At 36.5% G+C, this 12,455-nt stretch overlaps 1 protein-coding gene across 2 annotated transcripts in view; it reads left to right on the top strand.

The window, feature by feature from the left end:
• The window catches only part of ARHGAP20 (Rho GTPase activating protein 20), a 135,826-nt gene that overhangs the window by 88,343 nt on the left and 35,028 nt on the right, over positions 1-12,455 (top strand). For both annotated transcript variants that reach the window (XM_033205822.1, XM_033205823.1), the window contains exons 5-8: positions 5,427-5,468; positions 6,392-6,476; positions 9,629-9,706; positions 11,968-12,034. In XM_033205822.1, the coding sequence (XP_033061713.1) occupies positions 5,427-5,468; positions 6,392-6,476; positions 9,629-9,706; positions 11,968-12,034 (272 nt within the window). The remainder of the gene's footprint in view (positions 1-5,426; positions 5,469-6,391; positions 6,477-9,628; positions 9,707-11,967; positions 12,035-12,455) is intronic.

Raw genomic sequence — 12,455 nt, 5'->3', positions numbered from 1 at the left:
CACAGATGAAATAGAGTTTGTAATCAAGTTAGTTCATCTAACTTGTTAGTTTTCTAATCAAGTTAGTTTTCTGCTAAAACAAAAATATCAACACTGTTCCACAAATATAACAGAATACAGTCTCTGAAACATTTGGAATGTCCAGAATACAATCTAAAATATCTTGACATATGAAGAACAAGGAAAAAGATAATCAACAGAGACCAATCTTGAAATGATTCATATGTTGAATTGCCAGAAAAGAATTTTAAAACAGCTTTCATAAGTAAGCATGGCAGGTAAAAGGAAAATTCAATTTAAATTAATAAAAAGATAGTAACTATGAGCAGAGAAATAGAAAATACTGAAAAGGGCCAAATGTAAATTCTAGTACTGAAAACTACAATATTTTAAATAAAATATTTTCTGAGTGGACTTCTTTGCAGAATGGAAATGAAAGAGGAATTGGTGAACTTGAAGGTTTATCAATACAAATTGTCTAATCTGAGGAACAGGAAAAAAAAAAGATTTTTTAAAGGAAAAATGTGTCACGGACTTGTGGGAATGTATCAAAAAGTATAATATACATCTCATTGGAATTACAGAAAGAGGAGAGGAAATAGGGCTGAAGAAATAGTGCTTAAAAATACCCAAATTTGGTTAAAAGGCATAAATACTCAGATTCAGCAAGCTCACTGAACTCTAGACAATGTGACTATTAAGAAAACTATACCTAGTCATGTTATAAACTACTATAAACTACCATAAATCAAAGATAAGAGAAGAATCTTGAAAGCAGTCAGATAAAAACAATGTATTACAAATAGGAAAATGACAATTTGAATTATTATGGCCCTTTCATTAGAAACTATGGAGGTTAGAAGACAGTGGAACTTTATTTATTTTTTTTTTTATTTTTATTTATTTATTTTTTTGAGATGGAGTTTTGCTCTTGTTGCCCAAGCCATAGTGCAATAGCATGATCTCGGCTCACTGCAACCTCTGCCTCCCGGGTTCAAGTGATTCTCCTGCCTCAGCCTCCTGAGTAGCTGGGATTACAGGTGCGCACCACCACGCCAAGCTAATTTTTTTGTATTTTTGGTAGAAATGGGGTTTCCCCATGTTGGCCAGACTGGTCTCAAACTCCTGACCTCAGGTGATACGCCTGCCTCGGCCTCCCAAAGTGCTGGGATTACAGGAGTGAGCCACCATGCCCAGCTGACAATGGAATATATTTTTTAAAGTGTTGAAACAAAAACCTTTTAACCTAGAATACAATATTCAGCAAAAATATTATTTAAAAATGAAGGTAGAGTGAATATTTTTTTAAAAAACTATAACAGTTTATTACTAGCAGAACTGTCTTACTAAAACAAAAAAATGTTAACACAAATTGTCACACTGAAGTGAAATACAAGAGGAAAGCTCAGATCTTTAGGAAGGAGTGGCAGTCATTGGAAATGTTAGGGAAATCTAGGTCATGATCCTTTTAGAATTCCATCGGGTAGCAGGTTAAAGAAGCAGTCTCTCCAGTTACTATAATGTAACTGTTTTTTTGTAAATGTAGCCAGCCACAGTGGCTGGTGCCTGTAATCCCAGCTGCTTGAAAGGCTGAGGTGAGAGGATCACTTGAGGGGAGGAGTTTTGAGACCAGACTGGTCAATATAACAAGATTCCATCCCTACAAAAAAAAAGTCAAAATATTACGCAGGCATGGTGGCATACACCTGCAGTCCCAGCTACTTGGGAGGCTGAGGTGGAGGATTGCTTGAGGCCATAGACCTGGGCAATGTAGACCCCATCTCTAAAAAAATGTTTAAATTAGCTGAGCATGGTGGTACCCATCTGTAGTCTTAGCTACTTGGGAGGATGTGGCAGGAGCATTGTTTGAGGCCAGGAATTCAAGGCTGCAGTGAGCTGTGACTGCACTACTACACTCCAACCTGGGCAATATCTCTAGCCGGAGCAAGACTTGGTCTCAAAAAAAAATAAAAAGTAAAAACTAATAGCATTGAAATCTAAGACTGACAATTGCCAGAATCTTTGAAAAACTCTCCATTGAGTCAAATTGAGGAAAGAGCAGACAATCAATGTGAACTTTTCATGCTTTACTTGAAAACAGGGTAGTCACATCCCAAAAAAGCCCAAAAGGAATTTCATCTCTATCACTACATATACTTTGATTCACCAACTTAGGTAAATATCTACCAGAAAAATAGGTGCTGCACCTTGATTTTACAAATAATGGTACGATAGAATGGGAAAATTATTCAAAAAACACACACAGTACTTGAATCTGACAGTAGTCTGTCTATAAGAATCAGAAAATAATATGTTAACTTAAGTACCTACTGTGAATCTTAAACTACAAACTCAGGTATGCATGTTTATTTATAGATCAAATTAAAACTCATCTTAAACCCCCATTTTGCCAGGCTGGTAGGAAATCAGATTTTCTTCTTTACTGGAACTGCTGTTTTTGTAAGGTAGAACTATAATACAGGAGATTTCTAAGATGCCTCCAAAACAGACAAAGGGCTTCTGACTTTAGTCTGTTGTGGTCACTGTTGACATTTTTTTTTTTTTTTTTTTTTTTTTTGAGGCGGAGTCTCGCTCTGTCGCCCAGGCTGGAGTGCAGTGGCCGGATCTCAGCTCACTGCAAGCTCCGCCTCCCGGGTTCCCGCCATTCTCCTGCCTCAGCCTCCCAAGTAGCTGGGACTACAGGTGCCTGCCACCTCGCCCGGCTAGTTTTTTGTATTTTTAGTAGAGACGGGGTTTCACTGTGTTCGCCAGGATGGTCTCGATCTCCTGACCTTGTGATCCGCCCGTCTCGGCCTCCCAAAGTGCTGGGATTACAGGCTTGAGCCACCGTGCCCGGCCCACTGTTGACATTTTTTTCTGTGCTCAGAGTTGTCCCTGTATATCCAGAGATGTTCTGCTTCTTTGCCATAAGGGGCGGGCAGAGGGTGGGTGGAAGGTATCTTTGCCGATATAAAAACTTGGGTGCCTAGGACCCAGCCTCCCTAATGACTCCTTAAAACCATTTCCTCTGGATTCTTTCTGTTTCCTTCGGGCACCTTAACTGAGTGACATATGGTTCCCGGCTCACTCTCAGTGATGACAGGCCTCTATCTCCTCCATAATTTGAGAGAATCTTCTAATCTGCCATGCCCTTTTTATTTTCCAAGATACACTCCTTTCTGCTATCTTGGATCTTACTATCTTTTTAAGGGGTTTAAGTATTTATAAAACCCAGAGATAGCCATTGACTTTGAAGTACTTCTATTTTTAGTCCCTTAAAAATGCCTGAGATTAAGAATTACTAAAAAAAGGGAGTCCTGGATTCAGGTATAGAGCAGGGGGGAAAGGGAAATATATAAGAAGATTACACAAATTCATCTCCATACGTTAACCTGACACATTTCATAATTTATATTTTGAAGTAATATATGGTATATATTCAAACAAGGGAACACAGCAATGAAAATTAATTGGCCGGGCGCAGTGGTTCATGCTTGTAATCCCAGCACTTTAGGAGGCCGAGGCAGGCAGGTCACCTGAGGTTGGGAGTTCGAGACCAGCCTGGCCAACATGGAGAAATGCTGTCTCTACTAAAAACTACAGAATTAGCCAGGCGTGGTGGTACATGCCTGTAATCCCAGCTACTCGGGAGGCCGAGGCAGGAGAATCGCTTGAACCCAGGAGGCGGAGGTTGTGGTGAGCCAAGATTGCACCATTGCACTCCATCCTGGGAAAAAAGAGTGAAACTCCGTCTCAAAAAAAAAAAAAGAAAAAGAAAAAAATAATTATCTAAAACTACATGTAGTAATATAATTAAATATTATAAACATAATGTTCAAAGAAGCCAGACACAAAATAGTATATACTTTATGGTTACATTTATATAAAGTACCCAAACATGCAAAACTATTCTATGCATTGGAAGTCAGGATAGTGGAAACTACTGCCTTTAAAAGAACATAAGGGACCTTCCAAGGTGATTTTCTATTTCATGACCTGGGTGCTGGTTTATGTGAGTGTGTTCAGATTGTTAAAATTATTCAACCTGTATATGTAAGCTTTGTGCAGTTTTCTCTATGTATCATTTATTTCAGTTAAAAATTAAAAAAATACTAAGTGTCTTAAAGGGGCAATTTTCTTTAACTGCTTTGAAAAACGTTAGCAGGTCTGAAGCAAACCTCTTATCTATTTCTCAACAGATTTTTGCTAAATAAATCCAAGACTTGACATAAGTGAACCTAGAAAATCTATTTTAGAAAAGAGCCTGCATCAAACGATAGTAAGGAATTGTGAAAGATGGAAAATGTATGCTCAATGGTAAAAAAAAAAAAAAAAAAAGTGATACACTTTCTGATGGCCAATCCTGGCAGATTGCTTATGGAGAAAATTGCTAAACAACAAAGTTAGTGAATAAATGTATTTTTGGAAATAATAAAATAACTAGGATTTCCAACATCTCTAAAAAGATTAGAAAATTAGCCAGGCCTTGTGGCATGCATCTATAGCCCCAGATACTTAGAAAGCTGAGCCAGCACGATCTCTTGAGCCCCAGGAGTTCAAGGCTGCAGTGAGCCGTGATCATGCCTCTATACTGCAGCCTGGGCAACAGAGCAAAACCCCTGTCTTTAAAAAAAAATGAGAGAGAAATATGATTTTAAAAGCTCATTAGTGACAAGACTACATAGGAATAAACTTTAAATTATTTTTAATCTTAAGAATTAAACATAATAGTGAAATCAGCATAAAAATGAATGCTCATTTAGTTGCAAATGGATTGATCTTAATCAGAAGGTTTTAGTTATTAAGAATAAGTTTTCAATTAACTAATTTACTAAATGATAATCTTGCTGTATGTGCTTTTTAAAAATGTTTCTTTTCCTAATAGCAAACTGGTTTCTGGGCAAAGAGATTTCCATCCACATGCCAAATTTCTCTTAATCTGTGTATTCTCAATATTAACCATACTTTCTATTTGTATAGCCGTTTGAGCTACAAAAATACTAACCCAGTTTTATAGATGTAGAAACTGAGGCTTAGAGGTTAAATGACTTGCCCATGATTGTCTAGCGTGCATATAATTTTGAAACCAAGTGTTAGATTCCAAATCAAGTACTCTTTCCGCTATAGGAACTCTCTCTCACTGGTATAATACCACTTGTAAAAAAGCAGTAAAGTAGAAAAGAAGGTTTGTCTTAGATCCATCCAAAAGGATTTAATAAAACTACATTTGACTATAGTTTTTCCAAAGGGATATTTTCACTGCAGAGTTCTCCAGAACACAGTTATGCCAAGGTTGCAGCTTATGTATGCAACTGCATTAGTAACAACAGGCTGTTGATATTTTCATCTGGATTGACAATCCTAAATCTGTTAGCATAGGTATTTTATGTGGTTTAATTTTTCTCTCCCATTTTCTTTGATTGCAGTTCTCCAGAACAAAAGGACAAATGGCTCTCTCTCCTTCAGAGGTATTTTTTCAGTATTCATATTTTTAATCTTTAACCTTTAATAAACAAATTAAGACATTTTCTGCAGAGATGTGCCCCAAATTATTCCCCTTCTCCTTAGTCAAAATTGTTCATTTGTCCTCTAAATAAGCTGCTGTTTATATTGTACACTAGCTACTTACTTGCTATAAATAATGTTCTCTCATTACATGTATTTCTTAACTTTCTAGGAAGGAGAACATTGAGGTCTAGTTACATCATTTTAGACAGAAGTTAGTCAATAATCTCCTCTCTTTTTCCATTGTCTCCAGCCTACCAATTGGAGCTAACAGTTTCCTCAAAGTATGTATTAAGTTTCCATAAATGCAGGGTTTTCTGCTAAGCACCTCAAAAATAATGGTAGTTGTTATCCCTACCATTGAGCATGCAGACTAGAATGATTGATTTAGGCTCAACTATTAGACTTACAGTCCTTCCCTCCCTCCTGTCCTCTCTCCCTCTCCACACAATAGGATAACCAAGATTTACACCCTACTGGGGAGTTAAATGAGAAGTACAAGGCCATTGCTTTGGTTTGACCTTATAAAATATTTATTATATATGTTCCCATACTTATCAGTAAGGTGCTGGACCTGTCCAAAGAAGACAGGGAAACTTTGAGGGTAAAACATTACCCAGAGGTGCCCTAACTTGGTTGTGCTTCTCAAACCTCACTTGACATGGATGTCCTATTTTTTTGTGCCCATGCCTAATGTCCTGAATTTTTTTATTCTCTTCCAACCCATAATGTAATCTGACTTTGCTGAGTCTTCTCATCTATCTTTTTAAAAAGTAGCCTATAAGTATATTGGAAATATTAGCAAAATAGGTTGATTTTTAAAATAAGCCATTAGCGAATTCCATCTGACTCAGTGTTGTTTTGGGTTGTTGTTGCATTTGATTAGATACATCAATCTAGAGAAAGAAAAGGACTACCCGAAGAGCATTCCCCTCAAAATCTTCGCCAAGGACATTGGGAATTGTGCCTATGTAAGTGTTTCTAAGCCAGAAAATTAAATTCCAAGTCCCTGCATAAGACAGAACACTATGGATAAGAAGAGACAGGCAGGCAGGCAGACTGTGTATGTGCTATGAAAGGTAGGCATTTAGAAATACCATAGGGAAAATCCTTTTTCCTGGTTATATGTATGTCTTCATATATATGAAAAATAAACCCTAGAGAAAATGAAGCAAGAGAAATTCATATGAACTACAGTATTTAACATTTACGCTTGGAAAGAACATTGCTTGTGAGATGTCTCTTTCCTCCCTCTGGTATAAGTATTTCTCTGAATCTTTTCAATAGCAGCTGCAGAGACTTGTAGTAAAGCTGTTTCCACAGGAGTATTTCCTATTATTATTAAGCAATTTTTTCCCAACTTGTCACTTCTTAAGCAGAAAGTGGTTTTGAAAAGTTCTTCATTCTTTTAAGTTTTTAGGGATTGAATTCCTTAGGTTAATAGGAGGATGATCTAGGAGAGGTGACATTTTTAAAGGATCAGCATTTTACTACTTCACAGTGTTTATCATATCGATCACATAAATGCTAAGTCTTTAACCCCAGCTATTATGTATAATTTGATGACTGAAATCATAGTACAAGAGATAAATGTTATCAATTATGAAAAATATGAAAACTTGTGAATATTTTATGATACTGTCAATTGTCATACTTCACAGCAGCTCTAGATCACACAGAATAGCTTTATTTGTGTGTGGAAAAATATGTAGTGCAAAATAGTTATGTTTTGGCCAAAAGCAAAAGTTATGCAAATGTTCTGACCAACTCCTGAATGCCAGATGTCACTGCTTGAGGGAAATACTCAAATTTTTATAGTACGAGACTACAGAGATCTGTAGCAGAGTAAAACAAAACAAAACAAAAACCCTGTTTTTTCTGTCTGCTTTGATTTAGTTGTGGCGGTTGGTTACATTCAGGATTTCCTGTAAAATCCCTCAATTTTTTTTAACACTTTCTTTTCAGTATATGGAAAGTGTGTACTTGAGAAAGGACTGATGTCCCACTGTCATTTTGGAAGAGAAGATAAGAGATATGGTCAGGTTGGGTGCTCTGTTTTTATCACTAGTACCCTGGTTAAGTCAAGGATGATGTGACATGCTCTGTCCTTTGCTCTCTAAAGTAGCTTTCATAACCAGACTCTCGTTCAGGGAGCCCTGCCTCCAGAGCAATTCCCCCAAATAAGAGTGCATGTGTGGGAAGCATTCTTTATCTTTGCCCTCTGGTTATACATACCTTGTCAGTAAAGTATGCCAATATGGAACAAAATTGCCACATTTTCAGTTTTGTCTGTTATTTGTTTACTAGCCAAAGAGTTCTTTCTGCTGGAATTCACTTGTTTTGTATACTGGAAAGGCATGTAGGAAAAAGATATACTTTCTATAATTATGTTTTGAACATATGTGCCTAGTATTAAGAAAAACTATTATCTTAGAAACCAGGTTATTGGGAGGACAGATTCTTCACGTTACAAGACTTCATGGGAGAGTTTCTTTAAATTAAATGGAAAAAATTTTAGACTTTTTAAAAATCAGAAGCCTTTTTTAAAATTATCTCTCAAGTTAAAGCCCAGTATGTCATATACCTATAACGCTCTGGTAGAAGACAGACGCTGGGTTGAGTGCTCCAAAGACTCCCTGTTTCACTCTGAGACAATTTTGCACAATCCTTGAGGCTACCAGGAACAGTTTGAAATTGTGCATTTAAAATGCTTTTTTAAATTAAAATTCAGTTAAACAATTTTTAGAGGCAATTTGTCATGTCAAATAATTCACTCATAGAGAAGAAATTCTATTAATGGAAAGATAAATAATGAATTATCAGATTTCAGTTACCTTTATTTTTGTATCATTTTTGTATTTATGCTACTTTCTTATGCCATTTAAGCCTTCTTTATCAGGGACACAGCCCTAATTGCTGATTTAATCTTATAATTCTCATGTAAAACCTATGTATATATCAAGTTTTTTTACAACATAGCATTGTTTTATATTTAAATAATGCATTTTGGAATTCAGCAATCTCTATAGATATCTCAGAATCTTCTTAACTCTTTTACTGTTTGCTGCAAATTGTCTATTTTTAAGTAAAAGTATTCAGTATAGTTTAGCACAGAGCTATTATAGATATTCTGTTCATTGGCAGAGTTGATAATAGAATTGAGCTTTCTAAAATTTTCAATTCTTTCTTCTAGAGTCATTTTTTTATGTCCTCCAAAGATTTCAACAATTAAAATCTTAGTGGCCACAGTGTGTGACACATGGAAAGTTCCCTTTTCTTTTTTTTTTTTTTTTTTTGAGACGGAGTCTCGCTCTGTCGCCCAGGCTGGAGTGCAGTGGCCGGATCTCAGCTCACTGCAAGCTCCGCCTCCCGGGTTTACGCCATTCTCTCGCCTCAGCCTCCCTAGTAGCTGGGACTACAGGCGCCCGCCATCTCGCCCGGCTAATTTTTTGTATTTTTTTTAGTAGAGACGGGGTTTCACAGTGTTAGCCAGGATGGTCTCGATCTCCTGACCTCGTGATCCGCCCGTCTCGGCCTCCCAAAGTGCTGGGATTACAGGCTTGAGCCACCGCGCCCGGCCGGAAAGTTCCCAATAGTGACTTTTAAAAATTCAAAGCTTTAAACGTCTTTTGTAACCAGTTATTATCCTAATTCTACCTAACCTGACTTTATACCATGCAAAGAAATAAAACCCTGTATTGTGAAAACACTACTAAGGAAGAAATAGAGATTCAGCTCTTGCCTTTTTTTAATTACCCATTGCCTTATGGAAATACAATTATGGAAATAAGACAGAGGAGCAACCTCACTGATTTATTTTTTTAATTGGGAGCTGGGTCCATGTACTCTCTCTGAAATATATGTAGTCTTTCTTTTTTGCTTAAGTTTTTATATTCTGTAAGCCATGCATCCTTTAAGAGAAATGTTTTATTAGAGGGCATAATTTATAAGGAAATGAAAGCAAATTATAATCGAAGTTTTGTGTTCTCCCTAAATCTTATGCTTTACTCTATCCATACTTGAAATCGAGATTTGCCTTTCAATAATCATTTGACAGTGACTGTTTGTTAACCTGTTTTAAAATTCATTATTTTATAGCTATATTTCTTATTTTTTTCTACAGTCTAAAACTATAACAGTAATGAATTCAGATACAGCGAATGAAGTTATCAACATGTCATTACCAATGCTAGGGATAACTGTAAGTTATTCTGCTAGACATTCTTAATTAAAAATAAACTTTGATGATTTAAATTTATGTAAGTATTTTCCTTCCATCATAAGACAGTTGATTATTAGAGATACCAAAGTCATACTTTACTCCCCAAAATATAGAAAATAAGAACAGTAAAGCTTTAATATGATTAATATATGGGTGGTGCTGTTCTCCTATTTTAAAATCTGTGTGATCTGAAAATTATAAGATTGGACTATAATTTTAAAGTGACAACATGTATTTTATTATGTATGCTGTATATATATGCAAAAAATTTTTTGGTATAAAGTTCTTAATAAAGTTTCATACTTCTTCTCGCCTTCCTACTGGTCACAATTTGACTTTTCCCTTATATAATTATCCTGTTATTATCCCAAGACTCGGTCAGTCTTAGGATGATGAATTCTTAAGAGTTTGTTCTGTAGTAGAATTTTTACATAAAACCATATTGGCTGGCTACAGGACCTAAGGATGATATGGTTAATACCTCTGATACATTGGTTAGTAAAAAGACAAGCTTTGAATTAGATCATGGATTTGGAGAGCTTTAGTGTGCACACCACATTCTTCCCTGTTTTAATTTAGCTTTGTAGCTTTCTCTTTTCTGCGACAGAGGTGAATTTTTGAGAATTTTAGGAGTGGAGAAGATTAGAACATTTGAGGATGAGGTAGAGGAAAGAGAACTGGAAGACTGTCCTCATCACCTTACTACCAGTTGTATAAACACCACACAATGAGTGCTTTCATTAAAGGGAATGACTTTCAAAAGGATGATAACTAAAGGAAGCACTTAAAAACACTATTCCTTCAGTGAGATTCTCTGTAAATATGAAAGTACATTGTATATAAGCAAATCTAAATACAGTTAATAATACTGTGGAATACTATGGCATGTCTTAAATATGTGTCATGTTACATCATTCAAGGAGCACTGTTTCCAGAGCAATTCATGACCCATATTTAAGACATGCCATAGTATGATTACTTGTGTTTAGATTTGCTTATACACAGTACTATAGTAAGCCCTTTAGAACTCAGGACAACCAGAATTTGGGATAATCTGATAATTAGTTAAATTTAGTGATATAAATTTGATTACATTTAAAATATATGCACTGGGTAAAGTAGGCACCTCCATTAATTTCTAAGCTATATGAATATATTTTGGAAGAAACTAGATAGTTTTAGAGGTATATAGAGGAATTAATGACAGGATTCATTCTCTTATCTATGCTTTTCCTTTGGATAAAATTATTAATCTCCTCAGACCAAAAAAGAACTGTTAATTAGGAATTGAGACTATTTGGTTATACCAGTTTTAAGGGATTATTACAGTGTGTTCAGACACTATATAAGAAGAAAGGATTTTTATTAGATTGGTCTTCCTATTTACCATAAATTTTTTGACTAGGAGGGATGGGGCAGGGAGGAAGTAACAGATAAACTGAGTATGGGGGGGGTGGAATGATTTTTATGGTATTATAAGGTCAGGGCCATGATTTTTTATCAGAAGTTAAAGGCAAGGATATGAAATATTGCCAACAGACTTATCTGTTCTAGCTTCATTTAAAACATTTCTGCTTTATCCCTCCTAGAGAATTCAGAAAAATCTGTATAATTTAGTATCATTTCTTTCAAGTGGAATTTATAATGTTGCTGGATTATAATTCTGCTAGTGAACAATTTTATTGTTTTCCATGACTGGGCCTATTCTCTAGAATAGAATTCCTGTCCTTTCTTTCCCCAGGACTGAACTTGCCTAAACTAAAGCCAGTAGAGGTTGTGCCAATTACTTATCTCCTCAAAGCCTCTTGGTCATTCTCCTGCTCAGAAGCAGCTGAGCTAATAATCAGCCTTTGAGATATTACTTTTTAATCATAGACACAGCAGTGTTTTGTGGTTTTCTTGATAATAAGGTTGTCTTTGCAGGGGCATGTTGGAGGTTAAGCCCAATATTCTCTGAGAAGTGGAGGAACATAGCAGAAGTCAGGACTCTAAGGAAGAGATTAGCCTTTAAGAGCCAGGAAGATTGTTTTACCTTTGTAAAGGGGCCTAACTATGATTTTACGCTCTCTAGGCTACCTATATAGTGAAGGCCTGATTCCACTGCAGTTCATGGATCTCTAACCATCACTGAGTAGGGGGCAGGAGGGAGGACACAAAACCAAAAAAAAAAAAAAAGTGTCCTCATTCAAGTATCAGATGTGAAAGATTTATTGTGACATTTAACTCTTTTTATCTCTAAGGGCTCTGAGAGAGATTACCAGTTGTGGGTCAACTCTGGAAAAGAAGAGGCTCCATACCCACTCATTGGTAAGTTTTTGCAAAAGTCTAAGATAGCATTGATTGTGTTTTTTTTGTTGTTGTTGTTGTTTTTTGTTTTTTTTTTTTGTTTTTTTTTTTGAGACGGAGTCTCACTCTGTCCACCAGGCTGGAGTGCAGTGGCGCGATCTCGGCTCACTGCAAGCTCCGCCTCCTGGGTTCATGCCATTCTCCTGCCTCAGCCTCCCTAGTAGCTGGGACTACAGGCACCCGCCACCGCGCCCGGCTAATTTTTTGTATTTTTAGTAGAGACGGGGTTTCACCGTGGTCTCGATCTCCTGACCTTGTGATCCGCCCGCCTCAGCCTCCCAAAGTGCTGGGATTACAGGCGTGAGCCACCGCGCCCGGCCCGATTGTGTTTTAATTATAAGTTTAAGTGTCTCCGAGAATTGGTCATATGGTCCTAAGCTTA

The sequence above is a fragment of the Trachypithecus francoisi genome, unplaced genomic scaffold, assembly GCF_009764315.1.
Source record: "Trachypithecus francoisi isolate TF-2019V2 unplaced genomic scaffold, Tfra_2.0 Lachesis_group8, whole genome shotgun sequence".
Lineage (NCBI taxonomy): Eukaryota > Metazoa > Chordata > Mammalia > Primates > Cercopithecidae > Trachypithecus > Trachypithecus francoisi.
The sequence above is the reverse complement of the archived record's forward strand: the minus strand, read 5'-3'. Positions and strand labels throughout refer to the sequence as shown.